This window comes from Chiloscyllium plagiosum, unplaced genomic scaffold (genome assembly GCF_037043375.1).
Source record: "Chiloscyllium plagiosum isolate Xiang-an unplaced genomic scaffold, Cpla_swu_hap1 HiC_scaffold_4, whole genome shotgun sequence".
Taxonomy (NCBI): Eukaryota; Metazoa; Chordata; class Chondrichthyes; order Orectolobiformes; family Hemiscylliidae; genus Chiloscyllium; species Chiloscyllium plagiosum.
Window position 1 is genome coordinate 138671943 of NW_028270142.1, and position 22588 is coordinate 138694530.

At 42.9% G+C, this 22588-nt stretch overlaps 1 protein-coding gene across 4 annotated transcripts in view; it reads right to left on the bottom strand.

Moving 5' to 3' along the window:
* vps13b (vacuolar protein sorting 13 homolog B) overlaps nt 1-22588 on the bottom strand; it is a 977967-nt gene that overhangs the window by 36306 nt on the left and 919073 nt on the right. For all 4 annotated transcript variants that reach the window (XR_015757055.1, XM_043687669.2, XM_043687667.2 and 1 more), the window contains exons 52-54: nt 16707-16990; nt 4890-5017; nt 728-927 (exon numbers count right to left, since the gene is read on the bottom strand). Coding sequence is in view for 3 of the 4 variants with exons in the window: in XM_043687669.2 (XP_043543604.2) it covers nt 728-927; nt 4890-5017; nt 16707-16990 (612 nt within the window). In the remaining variant the exon portion in view is untranslated. The remainder of the gene's footprint in view (nt 1-727; nt 928-4889; nt 5018-16706; nt 16991-22588) is intronic.

Here is a 22588-nt window from a genome sequence, read left to right on the forward strand (position 1 = left end):
ACGTGTTTCTTTAAGAAACGATGGCAAAAACATTCCATGAACTCTTCATCCAGGCTACTGCTTTCAATCTGATTTTTCAAGTTTATATATAGATTAACATCACCTATGATTATTGCCTTTATCACAAGCCCTGAACATTACTTCTTGCATACTCTGCTATGATTATTTGTGGTTATTACGAGAGGGCCTGCAGACCGCCCCCAGTAGGAACCTCTTTTACTTACTATTCCTCGTCTCCACCCAACAATTCTACTCTCTGATGCCCTGAACCAAGGTCATCTCTAACTAGCGACCAACCTTTATTAACAATGCGAACCCTCCATCTAATAAACATATGATTTAGGTGCATCAGCCTATTCTGTCATTTGATAAGATCATGGCTGATCTGATTGAGGCCTCAACTCCACATTCCCTTCGAACGCTAATAACCTTTGATGCCCTTGTCAGTCAAAAATCTCTCTAAGTCTGCCTTAAAAATAGTTAATGGGATTTATGTGGGCAGGCAAGGAAGTGGAGTTAAACTCATAATTGGATAAGTCATGTCCTTATTGGATGGTGGAGCAGGCTCCAGGAAATGAATGGCTACGCTGACTTCCATTTCGTATGTTCTCATCCAAATCTGCATCAAAGTACATAATGTGAATCTGATAAACCAGAAAATAAAGCCTTTTTTTTAAAAAATCACACAAACTGAACCAAAAGATAAAACAAAGGTGTGACATCTTACCTGAGTCCCAGGACTATTCAGATCAATGACATCACTCCATTCCTCAGAAGCCTCAGATGAGGGTACCATACTGAGGTGGATGCTGGGAAGGTGGTCTTTAGTTTTGCATTCGGGGAAACTCCAAACTTGATGATAAAGTTCATGGTGCACCGAACACTCAGCGGGAATTTTTCGACAATAAACTGCACATTTTGGGGCACCTGAAACAACAGAAAGAATGATTAATCTGAAATATACTATGAATTTAAGATGAATGAGAGAGAGAAAAGAACAGAGTGATAATGTTGAAGGGGAGTGATGAGGTGAGGTGTGAGCAGGTTTATGTAGAGGATCTATGTTGACATATAGATTTTCTCACATTTGGGTGGAATGGCATGTGTCTGTCTGTAATTTCTATGTAATACTATAGGTGCAAAACTCAGTCATTGACAACAGCACAAAAAACAGAACATTCAGACAGTACAATGAAAGAAACAAATCCCTATTTTTCCAGTTCAGTAGACTTGAGTTCCTACATAGAACATAGAACAGTACAGCACAGAACAGGCCCTTCAGCCCACGATGTTGTGCCGACCATTGATCTTCTTGTGAGGTAAACCTAATGTACGAACCCTCAAATTTCTGTGACCATATGCATGTCCAGCAGTCTCTTAAATATCCCCAATGACCTCGCTTCCACAGCTGCTGCTGGCAACGCATTCCATGCTCTCACAACTCTCTGCGTAAAGAACCCACCTCTGACATCCCCTCTATACTTTCCACCAAACAGCTTAAAACTATGACCCCCCCGTGTCAACAATTTCTACCCTGGGGAAAAGTTTCTGCCTATCAACTCTATCTATGCCTCTCATTATCTCATACACCTCAATTAGGTCCCCTCTCTTCCTTCTTTTTTCCAATGGAAAAAGTCCGAGCTCAGTCAACCTCTCTTCGTAAGATAACCCCTCCATTCCAGGCAGCATCCTGGTAAGTCTCCTCTGAACCCTCTCCAAAGCATCCACATCTTTCCTATAATACGGCGACCAGAACTGGACACAGTATTCCAAGTGCGGTCTAACCAAAGTTTTATAGAGCTGCAACAAGATCTCACGGCTCTTAAACTCAATCCCCCTGTTAATGAAAGCCAAAACACCATATGCTTTCTTAATAACCCTGTCCACCTGGGTGGCAATTTTAAGGGATCCATGTACCTGCACACCAATATCCCGCTGTTCCTCCACACTCCTGTCTTTAATCCTGTACTCAACTTTCAAGTTCGAACTTCCAAAATGTATCACCTCGCATTTATCCAGGTTGAACTCCATCTGCCACCTCTCAGCCCATCTCTGCATCACGCTGCAGCCTACAACAGTCCTCTATACTGTCAACGACACCACCAACCTTTGTGTCATCTGCAAACTTGCTAACCCATCCTTCAATCTCCTCATCCAAGTCATTAATAAAAATTACAAAGAGTAGAGGCCCAAGGACAGAGCCCTGTGGAACACCACTCACCACAGACTTCCAGGCAGAATATTTTCCTTCTACTACCACTCACTGTTTTCTGTCGACCAACCAATTCTGTATCCAGACAGCTAAATTTCCCTGTATCCCATTCCTCCTGACCTTCTGAATGAGCCTACCATGGGGAACCTTATCAAATGCCTTACTGAAGTCTATATATACAACATCCACCGCTCGATCCTCATCAACTTGTCCAGTAACATTCTCAAAGAACTCAATAAGGTTTGTGAGGCATGATCTGCCCCTCACAAAGCCATGGTGACTGCCTTTAATCAAGCGATGCTCTTCCAGATGGTCATAAATCTTATCCCTCAGAATCCTTTCTAACACCTTGCAGACGACAGATGTGAGACTGACTGGTCTGTAATTGCCGGGGATTTTCCTATTTCCTTTCTTGAAGAGAGGAATTACATTTGCCTCTCTCCAGTCCTCCGGTACGACTCCAGTGGAGAGCGAGGATGCAAAGATCTTCGCAAGCGGCGAAGCAATCACATTTCTCACTTCCCAAAGCAGCCGAGGACAAATCTGGTCTGGTCCTGGTGACTTGTCAATCTTAATTAGAGTAGATTACTTACAGTGTGGAAACAGGCCCTTCGGCCCAACAAGTCCACACCGACCCGCCGAAGCGCAACCCATCCAGACCCATTCCCCTACATTTATCCCTTCACCTAACACTATGGGCAATTTAGCATGGCCAATTCACCTAACCTGCACATTTTTGGTCTGTGGGAGGAAACCGGAGCACCCGGAGGAAACCCACGCAGACATGGGGAGAATGTGCAAACTCCACACAGTCAATCGCCTGAGGCTGGAATTGAACCCGGGTCTCTGGTGCTGTGAGGCAGTAGTGCTAACCACTGTGCCACTGTGCCGCCCACGAAGGGCCTGGTTCCACACTGTAAGTAATCTTCAACACATCAGCTTCCTCAATCTCTATCTGTTCCAGCATGCTTACCTGCTCCTCAATGGTTTCATTCACTACAAGGTCCTTTTCTTTAGTAAAGACAGAAGAAAAAAACTCATTTAGGGCTTCCCCTACCTCCTCAGACTCAACACACGTTTCCTATGCTATCCCTGATCGGCCCTATTCTCTCGTTGATCATTCTCTTATTCCTCACATACATGTAAAATGCCTTTGGATTCTCTCTAATCCTTCCTGCCAAGCTTTTTTCGTGCCCCCTCCTGGCTCTCCTAAGACCATTTTTGAGCTCCTTCCTCGCCTGCCTGTAATCCTCTAGAGCTGAGCAAGACCCTTGCTCCTCCACCTTACGTAAGCTGCCTTCTTTCTTTTGACGAGAAGCTCCTCCGCTTTCGTCATCCAAGGTTCCTTTATCTTACCCCTTCTTGCCTGTCTCAGAGGAACACATTTGTGCATCACTCGCAACAACTGTTCCTTAAACAGTCTCCACATGTCTATAGTGCTCTTTCCATGGAACAATTGCTCCCAGTCCATGCTTCCCAACGCACGTCTGATAGCATCATAGCTTCCTTTACCCCAATTAAATATCCTCCCATTGTGCCTGCTTCTCTCCTTCTCCATAGCTATGTAGAATGTGAGGCAGTTGAGGTCACTATCCCCAAAACGCTCTCCCACGCAAGATCTGCCCGGGCTCATTGCCGAGCATCAAATTCAAATGGTCTGTCCCCTCGTCAGCCTGTCAACATACTGAGTTAGGAAACCCTCCTGAACACACCTTACAAAAACAGCTCCTTCCAAACCATCTGCTCGGAGGAGGTTCCAATCAATATTGGGAAAGTTAAAGTCACCCATTACAACTACCCTACTGCATTCACACTTTTCCAAAATCTGCCGACCTATGCTTTCTTGAATCTCCCTGCTGCTACTGGGGGGCCTGTAGTAAACCCCTAACGAGGTGACTGCTCCCTTACTGTTCCTAATTTCACCCATACTGACTCAGTAGGCAGACCCTCCTCGACAATGGAAGCTTCTGTAGCTGTGATACCCTCTCTGATTAGCAGTGCTACACCCCCTCCTCTTTTCCCCCCCTCCCTATTCTTTTTAAATGTTCTAAACCCTGGAACATCCAGCAACCATTCCTGCCCCTGAGAAACCCACATCTCTGTTATGGCCACAACATGATAGCACCAGGTACTGATCCATGCTCTAAGCTCATCACTTTTATTCCTGATATCCTTGCATTAAAGCAAATCACACTTTAAACGATCCCTTGGTTCTTTTCCAGGAAGTTCCTTCCCACTGGCTGCGGTACCTCTTGCTATTGCCTCATCTCCAACAACTCGCACCTCCGGTATACAGCTCAGGTTCCCACCCCCCTGCCATACTAGTTTAAACCCTCCTGAACAACTCGAGCAAACCTTCCACCCAGGACATTGGTCCCCTTCCAGTTCAGGTGCAACCCGTCTTGGATGGTTTTCAAAATTGGTAAGATTGCCTACTTTATCACCACACAATCAAAAATCATTGGAAATAACAGGAAGCAATAAGTAATTCATACAGCAATTGATATTACTCTAATATCTATCCATGGTTTAATTCATGCCTATCTTATAATTATGGCCTTGGCTTTTGCCTCTTCCACATTCTCATGTTAAAGTTAAACTGATTAGGTCCAAGCATCAAAGTACAAGCTTTATCTAATAGTAACTACAGCTCAGAGATGTTAAATCATGGTTCTACCTTTCAGATTTTCTTTCATCGTGATTGCGACAGTGCACCTGTTGTGGATGATCATTCGAGGATTGGAATCTTCACTGACAGTTATGTAGGTGACACCGAGGTATTCCTGATAAGACACCACCATAGCTCTGAAACAAGAGGAAGAGGGATTATAAATTACAAAAATTTTTTACTCTTGGTACAATTTTCCATTTCAGCAACTAAGTGTGGGGGCAAGCTTGTTTATTGGAGATTAACACTCCAGCCAACTGCTGAGGTAACTCAACCTATCATATGACTGCCATATCATAACAGCTGACAGGGACAGCTTGGGTCTATCACAGGCCTTGATACTGGTATCACACGGTTGCCAGAAGCTTCTGGGCAATCAGAGGCTGGCAGCTCTGATCCTAAATGTCATTGGATGAAGCTTACATTTTGGGTGATCCGGGGAGTGGAGGGCTTAAAGTCATTCCTTTGCTCCCCCATATCCATGCTGCCAATTGTACCAAAATGGCAGGCAGGTCACCCCAATCGGGAAACTAATCACCATTCTTTCAGCAGATGATGAACTGAGGCCTTCAATTGTCTGGCAATTGACCAATTAAGGGCCTTCATTGGTGGTTGGAAAAGAATGTCCTCAATGGAACTTTGCAGCTAGAACTTCCTAAGGAAGGTGGTGTGAAGTATTTCATCACCTCCAGATCAGTTAATTAATTAACCAGAACTCTAATGTCAACGGTTGTAGTTGCTAGGCCAAACCCAAAGGTTTGAGCACAAAATGCATGCACAGACTAAGGAGTGCTTGTGAGCACGTATTTCAAAACAACAAAGATGGCCCATATTTATCCACTAAGCCAAATAAATGAAAAGTAAAACTTCTGCTCAGAATCACACTACTATTTGTGGGACCTTGTGAGTCACTCAGCTGCCAAGTTTCCCACATTACAACAGTGACTTCACCTCAAAAATACTTCAATGTAAAGAATCTACAAAAGTCACAATTGCAAATCTTCCTTCCTATGTATTTTTACTGATGTGATTTCCAGTCGGTTTTCTTTTCCTTTTTATCCCAATTTCTGTCTTGAAAGCTGAAGTCAAAAAGATTAACAAACCTGTTGACATTTTACCATTCCCGTAAACACGAGAATGAGTGAGCTGTAATATTGACATTCTAGATTCAGGATAGACAAGACCAAGGAGTCACTTCATAAAGTCAAGATGTTTGGTTTACTGATCCAGCTGATGTTGATCAACTTCAAAACCACTCCTTAAGATAGAGCAACCTTAATCCTGCTCCAAGAAAACTTCAAATCATGCATGGGGTGAGTGTGGCATGCCCTACTTATTTCCTGATGAACAGCAAAGACTTTCTCTTTACATGCACCTGGGGTTCAGATAACACCTTTGTAACTTAATCTCTCTTCCACATTGAGAAGAGATGAGGAGGTAGTTGGTGTGTAAGCTGAGGTGGAGCAGAGTCAGAAGAGGCCTCAAAGAAAAGGCCAAGTCACCTTAGTCCAGTTTCAGACTGTACTTTTGGGAACAGAGTGCTCGTCCACACACCAAAAAGGAATGTTCAGCCCGCCCAGATTCTCCTGCCAGAATGTACATTCGTCATTGCCAGCTAATGTACCAGTTTCAGGATTTTAACTGGGTGGGGTGATGTGTTTGGAAGGTCATCGAGTTAAAAACACCCAGGTCCCATTTCTTTGTCATTTGTTTCTGGAACATAAGGGCAAGCTGGCTAGGCCAGCATTAATTGTCTTTTGCTAATTTCCGTCTAGCAGCTACAAGGACAAGGGTAGACATGGTGAGCTGTTTTCTCGAGAAGGTGGTGTTGAGCTGTCTTCTTGAATCATTGCAGTCCTTAGGGTGTACAGGGTTGTCAAGGATGGAGCTCCAGAATTTTAATCCAAAGACAGTGAAGGAATGGCAGTGATATTGCTTCACATCAAGATGAACATGCAGGTAGTGGTACTACCTTTGTCCGTGTAGGTGGTTGAGGTTGTGAGTTTGGATGATACTGTCAGAGAAGTTTACTTTTGCTACAAATTCTGTGTCTTACAATTGTGTCCTCCACAACCACCTGATGAAGGAGCGGTGCTCCGAAGGCTAATGTTTCCAATTAAACCTGTTGGACTATAACCTGGTGTTGTGTGATTTTTAACACTGTCAGAGAAGCCTTGGTGAATTCCTGCAGTGCATCTTTGTAATACTATAGATTTCTGCTACAATCTCCATGTCTGACCTTATGTCAGAAGATCAATGTTGAAATGGTTGCAGATGAAGGGACGAGGGAGTCTATGTAATTACTTCTGACAAATGCACGGTGATCCATCAATGACTTCTGGTTTTAACTTTGCCAAAACATTCAAATGCCTTATGACATGGGGGATTGCTTGAACAGGCTCAAAAGGATCAAAAATGCTACAGGTCCATCTGCCAAGAATATTGCTCCTTTGAAAACAAAGACAGGGGATGTCTTCATTGATTGCAACAAACAATGGAGATATGGGTGGAACACTACCTTGAGTTGTAGTCTGGAGAGAACACTCATCAAGAGAGCTCCAGGCACCATAGAAAGCCTGCCTGCATATTAAAGTGGAGAAACTTAGCAAAGCTACTGACTCAGTTGCCAAGGGAAATGCTCCAAATGCTGATGTTGCATTGTCTGACACTAACACATGTGCCTCCATGTCAGCTCCATAGGATGACTGGAACTAATGGAAAGCTGATCCATCTCACACTCCAAGACAAAAGTGTGCCAAGACCTTTTCAGAAAGTTGCCCAATGCCAATGATAGCGTAAGAGCACTCTGAGGAACAATTCAGTGTTAAGGTGAGTTTATAGCTATAACGAACTATATCAAGCTTTCCGACTTGACCATCCCTGGCCTCCTCCATTGCCACACTGAGTCCAGACTACATATTGGAGGAACAACACCTCATCTTCTGCCTGGACAGCATACAGCCCAGAGGACTTAACATTGAGTTCTCTAATTTCAAACAACCTCCCTTCCCATTCCCTGACTCCCTTTTCAGCCCTTCCCCCTCCCTTCCATTCCTCTGACCGACCCTTCCTTCCCGCCACCAACTGGATTCATTCCTCCCAATCAGGTCATAGCCTCTACCTGTGTTCACCTATGCACACATCACCTACCCCCACCCTCCCCCTTACCCCTAGTCCTGAAGAAGGGTTACACCCAAAACATTGACTTCTCCACCTCCTGATGCTGCCTGGCTAGCTGTTTTCTTCCAACCTCCTGCTTGTCTATATTGAACTTATAGCACAGAAACAGTGAGTTGACTCAAAAGGCCTGTAGCAGTGTTTATATCCCAGAGAAGCCTCCTCCAGCCTTAAAACATTTCAGAACCAGCTAGATTTAAAGTTGAGATCGGCTGCTTTTTGAAGTACAAGGTTGGAGGGCAGGTCAATTCGTGGTGCCCCCCAAATGAATCACTGACATGGGTACACAGGCAGACATCTGGCAATAACTTGTTTCAATACTGTCCAGAATAAAGACAGCTTTGTGGGAGAGTGTGAGTGGGAATAGCAACATGGGATGATAAATCTGGAATCTTATTTTTAAAAAAATGTAGGCATGCTTTTCATATTTTTCTGTTTGTTGTGGGTCATAGGCGCTCCATACTGGCCGTGAAGGTCAGTGATTAATGGTGGACATTCTGTGGTCTCAGTCACTGGCAGGTATCAAGACTTTTGTCCATGTTGATGCACTGCCCATGTCTAAATTTTCCTTTTGCTCTTCCACGGAGCACTGCAAACCGATGAACAGGCTGAATCAGTAACTAGCTGTCAGAGGAGTCTGGGATTCACAGCCAGCTTTTCCCAGTCAGTGGAATGGCACCAACTGCCTCAGTCACCTCCCATATTGCTCCAAGATTTATGTACTTCATGATTGAAAAAAAAATTAAAAATTTTAACTGCTTCACCCTCCCTAAAAGAAGATCTGAAGGCTTCATTAAGAACAGATGTAAGATAAGAATAGAATAAATGTGGTATTTGTCTCAATGCCAAATGTATGATCCAACCTGATACAGCCACAGTTTCAGCAAAACTTGATGCTATAATAAGATGCAAAACAAAAAAAAGTTGTTTCTGGAAATCTTCTTGTCCTTCAAATGTCCTTTAATGTCTAATGGATGAGATACAATGGGATTCCAAAGAGAGTTATTCCGCTTTCATGAAGTGAATTGGCTTCTATAAATTGCCATGCCTCATTTTAATTTAGAAACAGTTAAGTTTGAAAAATTATAGAGTACAGGAGGAGACAGTTCTTTAATCAAAGCTACCCAATCAGTCCCACTTTTTTTTTATTCATTCAGAGATGAGAGTACCACTGGCTAGGCTAGTGTATACTGCCCAACCCTAACTGCCAGAGGACAGTTAAGAGTCAATCACAATGCTTGTTGGACTGGAATCACAAGTAAGGACAATTGATTTCCTTCCTTCGAGGGCATCAGAAAACTAGATGGGTTTTCCCTGAAAATTGACAACAATCACGCTCACCTGCATTAGTTCCGATTTTTATTAAATTCAAATTCCACCATCTGCCATGGCAGGATTCTAACCCAGATCCCGAGAACATTACCTGGATCTCTGGATTAACAGTCTGGCAGTAATACCACTTTGAAAGTTGCTATTGAATCTGTGTCCATTCACCATTCGGGCACCACATTTCAGATCATAACATGTTGCTGTGTCGAAACAAAATTATCTGTGGCTCTATTCTTACCAATGGAACAATCTCACGCTGTGCAGTCCCTCAAAATCCCTCAATGTTGGCTCTTGCTTTTTAAAGAGACAACAACGGCCCAGAACCTCTTCTGTATCAGTGTCTTTCAGCCCAGTGAATTTTAGTCACAACCATTCTGGTAATGGGTCATTGGTTTAAAATGTTAATAGTTTCCTACCGTCCACAGATGCTGCCAGACCTAACTTAGTATTTCCAACATTTTCTGCACTTTTTTCAGACTTTCCTCCTCCACAATGCTTTGTGTTTGTGTTGAAAAGGAGTCACAAAGCTGCCAAAAGTAGTTTCTCTTGGAGGGGGAGATGACATGTTTGAGCCAATGATCTCAATCTTTATTCAGAAAAGTGGAAAAAAACCCATGACAACTCATTAACTGAAGCCATTATATGCAGCAAAAGAAAATGTTGGAGAAACGCAGCAGGTCTGGCAGCATCTCTGGAGAAAGAAACAGAGCTAATATTTCAAGTGCAATATAACATTTCTTCATAACACAATACAGATTTAGAGAGAGAGAGAGAGAGAGAGAGAGAGACACACACACAGAAAGAAAGATAGAAAGTTATACAATATAGAAACAGGCCCTTCGGCCCACCATGTCTGTGTTGACCAACCAACACTAATCCATTTACTTGGTCCATAGTATACTATGCTCTGGCATTTTAAGTAGGCATCCAGATGCTTCTTAAACGTTGCAAGAATACCCCCTCGGCAGCATGTTCTATATTTCTGGGTGAAAAACTGTTTCCTCATATCTCCTCTAAACTACTTACTCCTCACCTTAAACTTGTAACTCTGATCTTTGACAAATAGAAATGCTACAGTGTGGAAGCAGTCCATTCGGCCCACCCGGTCCACACCGACCCTCCAAAGGGCATTCTACCAGAACCATCCCCTACCCTATCCCTGTAACCCATAGTCTACATATCCTTGGACACCATAGCCAATCCACCTAACTTGCATATCTTTGGACTGTGGGTGGAAACCAGACCACCCAGAGAAAACCCATATACAGGGACAATGTGCAAATTCCACACCGACAAATCCACACCGAGGAATCAAACCACTGTCCCTGGTGCTGTGAGGTCGCAATGTTAATCACTGAGTCGCCATTCTGCCCTGATGGGGAGGAGATTCTCTAATTTTGTATACCTCAATTAGATCACCCCTCAGCTTCCTCTGCTCCAAGGAAAACAAACCCAGTCTATTCAGTTTCTCCTCATAACAGACTTTTCATCGCAGGCATCCTCCTGATGAACCTCCTCTGCATCCCCTTCAGTACAATTATGTCTTTTTGATTGTGTGATGGCCAGAATTGCACAAGGTATTCATAATATGCAACTGAAATGCTAATTCTGTTTCTCTTTCCACAGACGCTTCCAAACCACTAAACTTTCTTCGTATTTCTAGCATCCGAAGTATTTTGTATTGAATTTCATTTTTACGCAGTGTACATCTTTTATACTAATTTACTGATTTAAAGGGTTAATCCAGAACATGTGATTACGTAGCTGCAAAATATATAGTAAGCAGTTTCTTACAAACATAGAATTTTCTCTGGAATTTTAACTAGGAAAATAAAATATCTGTTCTCTTTGTGCCATCCTGTTGCTCACCTGTGTTGAAAAGAAATCTGTGCCAGTGTAAAATGACAGACTAACGGGCTGTGTGAGGGCACATTTATTATCACCAATCTACCGGAGTTTTTTTGAGGATGTAACTAGTAGAATAGAAAAAGGAGAACTAGTGAATGTGGTGCATTCAGAAAGCTTTGGGTAAAGTCCCACTGAAAAGTTTGGTGCAAAAATAAAACACGTGGGATTTATGTCAACATACCTTCATGGATCAAAACTTAGTAAACAGACAGGGAACAGAGAGTAGGAATAGATAGATCATTTCAGAGTGGAAGGTGGTGACAATGTGATACTGCAGGGAATCAATGTTAGGTCCCCAGCTATTCACAATAAACACCAGCAAATTGGATGAGGGAATCAAATGCAACATTTCCAAATTTGCTGATGACACAAAACTAAGTGAGAGTCAGAGTACTAAGGAGGATGTAAAGAGGTTTCAAGGCAATTTACACAAATTGAGTAAGTGGGCAACTGCACATTAGATGCAGTACAACTTCAATGTAAAATTATCTACGTCAGTAGGAAAAACAGAATAATGGTATTATTTAAATGGTGATAGATTAGAAAAGGTTTTCGTTCAAGGGGCCCTGAGTCGTTGGAAGTAAGCATGGACCTGCAGCTAGCAGGTAGGAAGGCAATTGATATGGTAGCCTTCAGTGCAAGATGGTCTGAGTACTGGAGCAGGGACACCTTATTGCAGCTGTAAAGGGCTATGCTGGGACCACACCTGGAGCATTGCGTGCAGGTTGGCCACCTTACCTAAGAAAAGGTATATTCACCACAGAGAAAGTGCAGCAAAGCTTCATCAGACTGATTTTACCTGAGGAGAGACTGGGTTAACCGAACCAGTACCTACTGGAGCTAAGAAGATTGGGAAAGGATTTTGTTGAAGTACATAATTTGAACATGGCTGGCTAGACTGGATGTAGGGATGATGTTTGCCCTTGCTGAGGGAGGGGCTCCAGAACAAGGGGTCATGGTCTTGGTATATGAGGAAGGTTATTTTACACTGAGATGGGAAATATCTGCACTGACTGGATGGTGAACTTAGGGAATCCTCTACCAGAGAAGACCGTAGAAGCCAAGACATCAAACATGTTTAAGAAAAATATAGATTGATTTCTAAAGGTGTCATGGGGTATCAAAAGAGTGTGGTGCTGAGATAGATAATCAATCATGATCATACTGAATGGCAGAATGAGCTCAATGGGCTGAATGGCAATAACCTGCTAATATTTTCTGAGTGTCTATGAATTTTCATCATGGAACATGTCTAGAGGTTACCAAAGAGAGCTTAAGTCTGAGCAGTTTTATCTTTTGAGATTTAAAACTATAAAGTTAAGTAGTGTACGTTACTGTACTGCTTCTATGAGACACAACTTGGAGTTCAGACTGATAAATCAGCCTGGTGTTTTTCATCACAGTCAAGGAAGCAGTGGGATATGAAGCCAACCCATATTATTTACAGTGTTTAGTCCAATGATATAAGGATATATTGTTCACCCTGTAACATATTCTAATATGCAGATCAAGCCAAGTTTTACAGTGGATTACATTGGATGTAGAACACAAGCACAAGCCATTTGGCTCAAGCAGTCCCTATTGGCGTTTACGCTCTGCTCGAGTTTCCTTCCATCTTTCCTCATCCAATTCTATCAGTAGATCTCTTTCTCCTTCAAGTGCTTATCTACCTTCCCCTTAAATGCATATACTCTTCACCTCACCAATTCCCTGAAGTACAAAGATTCATATTCTCATACTCCCTGGTTAAATACTCCATTGGATTTCTTGTTGACTATCTTAGTTTTGCTCTAGTTTTGATCTTCCCATTTTGTGCGACTCTCTCTCTTTATGTCTATTCAATCAAAACCTCCTGTGATTTTAAGGACCTCTAAAAGGTCAACTCTCACTCTTCCCTATCAAACAGAATAGCAAGACTCAGACTGTTCATTGTCACCTGATAGCTCCTGGCCTAGTCATTCACATCAGCTTTGAATCATAGAATCCCGACAGAGTGGAAACAGGCCCTTCGTAGAACATAACCACACAGTACAGGTCCTTCGGCCCTTGATGTTGCGCTGACCTGTCATACCAATCTGAAGCCCATCTAACCTACACTATTCCATGTACGTCCATATGCTTGTTCAATGACGACTTAAATGCACTTAAAGTTGGCGAATCTACTACCATTGCAGGCAAAGCATTCCATACCCTTACTACTCTCTGAATAAAGAAACTACCTCTGACATCTGTCCTATATCTATCACCCCTCAATTTAAAGCTATGCCCCCTTGTCCTCGCCAGTGCCATTCTTTGAAAAAGGCTCTCCCTGTCCACTCTATCTTACCCTCTGATGATCTTATATGTCTCTATTAAGTCACCTCTCAACCTTCTTCTCTCTAACGAAAACAGCCTCAAGTCCCTCAGCCTTTCCTCGTAAGACATTCCTTCCATACCAGGCAACATCCTAGTAAATCTCCTCTGCACCCTTTCCAAAGCTTCCACATCCTTCTTATAATGTGGTGACCAGAACTATACACAACATTCCAGTGCAGCCACACCAGAGTTTTGTACAGTTGTAGCATAACCTCATGGTTCCGGAACTCGATCCCTCTATTAATAAAAGCTAAAACACTGTATGCCTTCTTAACACCCTGTCAACCTGGGTGGCAACTTCCAAGGATCTGTGTACCTGGACACTGAGATCTCTGCTCATCTATACTTCAACCCAATGAGTCCACACCAACCCTCCGAAGAGTAACCCACCCATTCCCCTACCCTATATACCCTGACGAATACATCTAACCTATAGGTCTTTGGATTGGGAGGAAACCCATGCAGACATGGGGAGAATGTGCAAACACCGCACAGTTGCCAGAGGCTGGAATCGAACCCAGGTCCCTGGCGCTGTGAGGCAGCAGTGCTAACCACTGAGCCACTGTGCCACCCTTGCTTCACCATCTCTATATTTTTTAATATGATGACAAATGGCAAAGCAAATACAGGTTCATTCACAGGAACCATGAATTTTGAAAGAAGTGTAGGAGTACTGAAGATGAAACTGTTCCTTGATCTTTCTGAAAATCCCAATACAAATAACATTAGTCTATGCCTGTGCCAATGCTACCACTAGGTGGAGCATCACAGGAAGTCTACCAGTTGACGAGAAATACAAGCTTGAAGCAGAGTATATAAATTAAGGTACGTCAAAAGCTTGGCTGTATTCATAAATTGTTTTCAGTTAAGATGCACCTTGCATATTGTTTCATGTCTGGCTACATCAACTGACACAAACCCCAGGATGTAAATCAAAGGGAACTGGGGCAAGGACACAAACAGTTTAAGAATGCCTCTTGTTGATTTTCATGAGTTGCCCTACATGAAATAGAATTTTGTTTGAACTATTTTATTTCAAGTCTTGCCTATATATGTTGAAAATAAAGAACCACTTTATGCCAGTGTTATACATCGACAGTGCAAATGCTTGCTGTACATGTGCAGAAGATTGCACAGCCGTCTCTAATGGTGATGCCCTTTGCCTGTGTTAGAAACAATCATTCCAATCAAAATAACAAACATGATCCTCCAATTTATTTGGATCACCATGTTATAGCAGCATCACAAAGTGCTTTGCAATTGTTTGCTCTTACAAAGTGCAGCCACTATTATCTGACGGGTGATTTGCTTGAAAAGAAATAGCGAAACTGCAGGATGATAGGGAATGACCGGTGGCAGTGGAAATAGTCGGTAGCTTTGTCAAAGATTTTGCACAGGCACGATGGACTAAATAGCTGCTCTTGTGCAATACGATTCTCTGGGCAGACTCTTCTGGGCCAGTGCGGAAGGGGAGGAGACAAAACGTCAGTTTCCCAATGTGAGTTTTATCATTAGGTTCTTCAAATCTTTCAGGCAGGCCGGATTCCTGACCTTGATTGTCAAGTCTTCGTTCATTAGACTGTCACAAGTACACAGTGATGCCCCAGCCTGCTGTAATTACACTCACAGGCACAATCTTATTCAGCAAAAACAGGAAAGACGTATGTTCACAAATTCAAAGAGGTATGTACCAGGCTGGGTTCTGGGAGAGCAGACATCTTCCCCCCCCCCCAAGCTCAAAGGAGTACAAGCGTACAGTCACATGGCTCCTTCGTAATAAGTAGTTTCTTTGCGCAAATGCATACAATGCAAGTAATGGAAGGAATACAGTGTTCAATTCTGGTCTCCCTGCTATAGGAAGGACGTTGTGAAACTTGAAAGAGAGCAGAAAAGATTTACAAGGATGTTGCCAGGGTTGGAGGGTTTAAGCTATAGGGAGAGGCTGGAGAGGCTGAGAGCTGTGTTTGAGGATGGGAAAAACAACAGGTGAATAGGTGTGGTGGGTAGGAGGAAACAGAGAAGGGAACTGAATAAGGAGCGTTGTAAGGTTAAGGTTTGGCAAGGGAGTGGAATTGTTGGGGGTGGCAGGGAACAGCAGGAACAATGAGGGCTACAATAACAAAAGGGGGGAGCGGGGTTGGGGTGAGGGGTTTGAAGATAGACACCAAATGTATAACTGCCATTATTCTCCTGTATCGTCTTGTGAAAAGGCACATGTATTACAAATAGGCGGGGACTGGAGATCTGTTTGCATGTCTTCATGCGCTGCGCAAACATACCCAAACAGGGGAACTGAAAAGTATGACTGAGAGAATTCAGTTAAGGCCTTGTCACCAGAGGGAAGCACTCATTGCAGAGTGAACGCAAATAAGCTCGAACAACCCGTGACACCGTGATATCCAAACTATGTTTCATCATTAATTTAACTCTGAGAAGAATGGCAATTAAGAATCATCAAGAGTAATGTAGGTAGTAACGGGGTTATTCCATGCTGGACCAGCCCTTGAGAGACATTACATCCCACTAACAGGTCCATTTTGTCTCAAAAACAATGACCAATCCTGGCTGGCGTTTCTGCAAATTCTAGCTGTTCTCAGAGAATACCCAACATGAACTGGATGACAAAGTCTCACTGTTTGATAATAATATGGTCTGACAATGCTTATTGTTTCAACAGGGCTCTCAGATCACAAGTAGGGGAAACACATAGTGACAGTGATAAATCACTGCAATTGAACACGACATTGCAAATCAATTCCATAAACGATTTGGTGTACTTGCCAGAGTTTAATACATTAACTGTGAAGGGAAATTTGCAATTCAGAGGAATGGAATCAAAAATGATTAGTTGCAAAACACGCAAAGTTATATCTTGCTTTAGAAATAAAAGAGAGGATTACTGAATTTCGGTCTTCAAATAGGAATGCCCTCCAACAAGTCCCCACAGTGTGTCTTGGTTAGTTACTTGAAATATCAATGTTGAAGTTAAATAGTTACGCATGGCAGAGTATGTCAACAAGAGACTTTTTTTCGAAATCAAAATTGCTTTCACTGTACCTGGAACAAAATCCACTTTCACCGGAATCCCCAAGAGGTACTGCCACACTTTGCCTCGGAAAATCCTGCCTAATTATAGTTGGCAGACTCCAGAACTGACAGCTGTTCATGCCAATGTGCGGAGAGTAGCCGAACAGCAGATATTTCTGGGGTAGTGGGGTGATGAAATCTGCTTGACTTGCACCTGCGAGGAGATCCCAGCATGGAATGGAGCTTGGCACAGGAGGAGAGTGGGCTCTCGCTGGACTGAGGCTAAACACAGAACTTTCTGCTATGTGGACACGCTGAAAAACATGAATAAAATTCAGTAACATTACTAATAAAGGAAAGACATGCATCTAATATGGTGGTCTGCATGGCCACCTCTAAACACTTTTACAAGCAATGAAGTACCCTTGAGGTGTAGTAAAAAAAATGTTGAATGGCAACCCAGCAGACCACCAAAACCAAACCCCAAAGGTTTATATCTTGCCTTGAGCTCGGGTTTCCCCTCCCACACCCAACACTCAATCTCATTTTACAGGATGCAACCAAGCCATTCTGCCTAACTATTCCATATCGGTGTTTACACGCTATACAGTGTTTACACCTTGTCCAAGTTGATTCTACACCAGAGAGAATCATACATTATGAGAAACTGAAGCTTCCCTCCCTATCTCTGAAACCTCTTGTGATTTTAAGGACCTCTAATAGGTCAGCTCTCACTTCTCTTTATCCAAGAGAATACAGAGACCTACACTGTTCATCCTCAATTGATAGCTGACAGAACTTCCAAATCACTACCATCTCAGATACCTATGCTTATCTACACTGGACTCCATTTTTAAACATTGGGTCCACATTGCAAGGTTCCTCCCTAAAGTAGCAGAGAGCTCCTTGATGTAGAATTTCTGTTTTTGAGGGCAATGGACTGTACAATGTCAGTGGGAGAGTCAGCATTCCTCTCAGCCGATGTTCCCTGCTAAGATCGTGGGAGACGGTGGTGGAGGCTGGTAAAGTGCTTTTCTTTTCATTCATTCAGGAAATATGGGCTTTACTGGTTGGGACAGCACTTATTGCCCATTCCTGGTCGTGCTTGAGAAGATGGTGCGAGCTGACGTCTTGTGCCGCTGCAGTCCATTTGATGTAAGATTCAGCCAAAGATACCATTCCAAGAGCTTAAATTCACATCATACAGAAAAATGGAGCAAAGAGACATTGAACAAAATGTGATAAAGTATCACAAAGAGGAAAATATGCTAATGTGCTTTTGGGAATGTTTTCCCATTTTAAATTTTCCCTCTCTTTGGACTCCCTGTTTTACTTGCTCTGGGAAAGGGCTCTCCATTCTATTGCTTAGCCATACCTTTGCCACATCGTAATAGCAGGACAACAGCAAGGTAGCACCTCCTCCTCAGAGCTGGCTATTGGGGTTATATTGACTGCTCCTGCACCAATTTCGCTCTCCTCACCTCAAAATGCTTAGCTCTCCAATGACAACAACAGCCTGCATTTATATAACACCTTTTACATTGTAAAATGACTCATATCAATCACAAGAGTGCTGTCAAAAAAATTTGCCAGCAAGCTACACCAGGTGATAACGTGGCAGATAACCAAAAGTTTGGTCAAAGAGATTAGTTTTTAAGGAGTGTTTTAAAAGGGAGAGAGAGAGAGAGAGAGAGAGAGAGAGAGAGAGACCGAGGTGGAGATTTTTAGGGGTGGAAGTTCAGAAATTTGTGCTATGATCAAGAGGCCATAGTTAGATGAGCATAGGTATCTGCGATTGTAGTGATTTGGAAGTCCTGTCAGCTATCAAGTGAGGATGAACAGTGTGGGTCTCTGTATTCTCTTGGATAGAGAGAAGTGAGAGCTGACCTATTAGAGGTCCTTAAAATCGCAAGAGGTTTCAGAGATAGGGAGGGGTGAAGCTTCAGTTTCTCATAATGTATGATTCTCTCTGGTGTAGAATCAAATTGGACAAGGTGTAAACACCGTACAGCGTGTAAACACTGATATGGAATAGTTGGGCAGAATGGCTTGGTTGCGTCCTGTAAATTTCACGTACTTTTATTTCCACTTCTAAGAATGATGGTGCTGAGGCAGAAAGGACCAGGAATACGCACTGAAGAAAATTTGCACATTAATGCAACAGCCAATATGCATGAGATCTGCATTGGTACATGGAGTAAGAGAGTGCAGTAACATCCCTCTTTTCTGAGGGGAACAAGACCATCATCCTCTTCCTCCACTACTGATGCTCAGTAGCAGCAGAGTGTAAAATCTCCAAGATGCACTGCAGAAATTCACCAAACATCCTTAGACAACATCTTCCAAACCTATACCCACTTCCACCTCAAAGGTCAAGGGCAGCAGATACATGGGAACACCACTCCCTGCAGGTTGCTCTCCAAGCCACTCATCCTGACTTGGAAATATATTGCCTTTCCTTCAGTGTTGCTGGGTCAAAATCCTGGAATTCCCTCCCGAATGCTTTTCAGGGTCTATCAACAATACATGGACTGAAGGAGTTCATGCAGGCAGCTCACGACCATGACCTCAAAACGGCAACTGGGAATGGGCAATAAATGCTGGCCATCCAGTGACACTACAAATGAATAACAGAAGATGCGTTCCACTACCTCCAACCCAGGCAAAACCTGCTAATCACTGACTGGAAGAGAGGAGTTGCAAAAAACTTGTAGCTACCATGCTTCTCACTGCTTTGCAACGTAAATGATATGAAATGTTCTGTGTGTGCAACCCTTTAATTTTAAACAACTGTCTCACTGGAAAGTGGCTACGATTAGAATTTCTTATTTGTTTTGAAATGTATATAGACGTCTTCAACGAGCATGTCATCTGTTGACAGTTAACAAGGATAGAAGGGGCTGTATTACTCCCTTCAGGGGAACTAGACAAGACCACAGCTGCCAACTCGCCAAATCTAGTGAAAATGTATTCAACCCAACTTGAGGCACTGAGTGGTCACCAAAGATTAATAATAACAAAGGCAGTCATCTCAAATTGCAACGGAAGTATTCTTCAAATAGTTATAATGCAAACAGCTATATATTGAAATGAGGTGTAAATCTGTTAAAGACCTCACAAGTTACTGAAATTACATTGAAGGCCATTATGAGACAGTTGAAGGTCAAATTTTGAAAGGAATTCCTTTAATAATTAATTATGGTCATATCTTTAAACAGCTGAAAAGTGGTAAAAGATTCATCAGTTAAACAATATCTATTGAGAATGATATCTGTAATTTATCACAGGACAGGACGTGCAGATTGCCAGTTTGAGACATGCGACTGAAGATTAGGCTCCCATACACTTTAATTTTGTTGACTAACCTTCCGTATGAAATTTTATCAAAAGTCTTCTGAAAATCCAAATACACTAAATCCACTGCTTCCCTCTTATCAGCTCTGCTAGGAACATCCTCCAAATAGGACAGGTAAACATGATTCCCCCTTCCTGAATCCATCTTGATTCTGTCCAACAGACAATTATTTTCAAAAATACCTTATAATCGCAACCTTGATAATACTCGTGTCTTCCCTACTCCAGGCTAACAAGTCAGTAATGCCCTTTTTTTCCTCTTCCTCCTTTTCTAGACAAAGTTAAAAATCATACAACACCAGGTCATAGTCCAATGGGTTTATTTGGAAGCACGAGCTTCGGAGCGTTGCTCCTTCACCAGGTCACTGTCTGATGAGGCAGCAGCGCTCCGAAAACTAGTGCTTCCAAATAAACCTGTTGGACTATGACCTGGTGTTGTATGATTTTTAACTTTGTCCACCCCAGTCCAATACTGCCACCTCCACATCTTTTTGAGACAGTAGGGTTACATTTGAAACCTTCCAAACTGGAAGCTCCATTGTAGAAAAAATAGTATTTTATCCTGAGTAGTGAACATAATATCATCCCAAATGAGAAACCCCTGGAACAGCTCTATGAGATCATTTGATTTGCTTTCATACTTTGCTGTAATTCTGGTGATTCATGCCTTTTTCCTGTACCCACTCCATTCGCTTACTTGGTCAAATTCACATTACAGGTGTTTCCTATGATGGAGACGAAGGAAGAGAGGTAGGTCATTCAGCTACTTGAGTCTGTTCTGCCATTCAGTTAGGAAAGAGAAGACTGAGGGGTGATCTCACACACCTCTTCATGATTAAGGAAAGGTACAATAGGGTAGATGCAACTAAGAAAATTTGCATACTGTCGATGGACTGGACATAAACTCAGGGATGGCCACTGAGAGCTATCCTCCCCATCTTTGCCTTCATCCCCAAGGTTTCCCCCTCGCTGCCCCAGGAAAACCCCACCTTTTCCATGGTTATTCTCCTTTCAGGGAGCAGGGGTTTGCACTGGCAGCAATCAAGCCTCCTGCAGGATGCTGCTGTTGCTTCTAATCGGCCAGCGATTCTTCGTGACTAGTCTTTCCTTAGTCAGGGTCCTCATATTGGTGGAATGCCCAACTGCTGTCTGCTAGATGCCCATTTGATGGATCTTCCAGCAGCCTTTTCCATCTTTAGAGGAACTGAGTTCCTCTCCAACCCTTGCCATATTTCAACTGAATACCAAACAGCCCACTGTTTCAACTTAACGGTGAGACCAAAAGGGTCATAAATATCACAGAATCACTAAAAAAAAACCCACTTAGAAACACTTTCTTTTCTAGAGTTAAAAATCACACAACACCAGGTTATCGTCCAGTAGGTTTACCTGGAAGTGCTAGCTTTCAGAGCACTACGCCTGCATCAGGTAACTAATTGGCAGGATCATAAGACACAAATTCTGCGTCTTATGATCCTGTCCCACTGGCTACCTGATGAAAGAGCAGCACTCTGAAAGCGAGTACTTCCAAATAGACCTGTTGGACTGTTACCTGGTGTTCTTTGATTTTTAACTTTGTTCACCCCAGTCCAACACTGGCACCTCCACATCATTCCTTTTCCAGGGAATGGCGAAAATGTGGAATTTGTTATCATAGCAATAGACAATAGACAATAGGTGCAGGAGTAGGCCATTCTGCCCTTTGAGCCTGCACCGCCATTCATTATGATCATGGCTGATCATTCTTAATCAGTATCCTGTTCCTGCCTTATCTCCATAACCCTTGATTCCACTATCCTTGAGAGCTCTATCCAACTCTTTCTTAAACTAATCCAGAGACTGGGCCTCCACTGCCTTCTGGGGCAGAGCATTCCACACACCCACCACTCTCTGGGTGAAGAAGTTTCTCCTCATCTCTGTCCTAAATGGCCTACCCCTTATTTTTAAGCTGTGTCCTCTGGTTCGGGACTCACCCATCAGCGGAAACATGTTTCCTGCCTCCAGACTGTCCAATCCTTTAATAATCTTATATGTCTCAATCAGATCCCCTCTCAGTCTTCTAAACTCAAGGGTATACAAGCCCAGTCGCTCCAGTCTTTCAACATAAGATAGTCCTGCCATTCCAGGAATTGACCTCGTGAACCTATGTTGCACTCCCTCAATAGCCAGAATGTTTTTCCTCAAATTTGGAGACCAGAACTGCACACAATATTCCAGGGCCCTATACAGCTGCAGAAGAACCTCTTTGCTTCTATACTCAATCCCTCTTGTTATGAAGGCCAGCATGCTATTAGCTTTCTTCACTACCTGCTGTACCTGCATGCTTGCCTTCATTGACTGGTGTATAAGAACACCCAGATCTCTCTGAACTGCCCCTTTACCTAACTTGACTCCATTTAGGTAGTAATCTGCCTTCCTGTTCTTGCCGCCAAAGTGGATAACCATACATTTATCCACATTAAATTGCATCTGCCATACATCTGTCCACTCACCTAACCTGTCCAGGTCACCCTGTATTCTCCTAACGTCCTCCTCACATTTCACCCTGCCACCCAGCA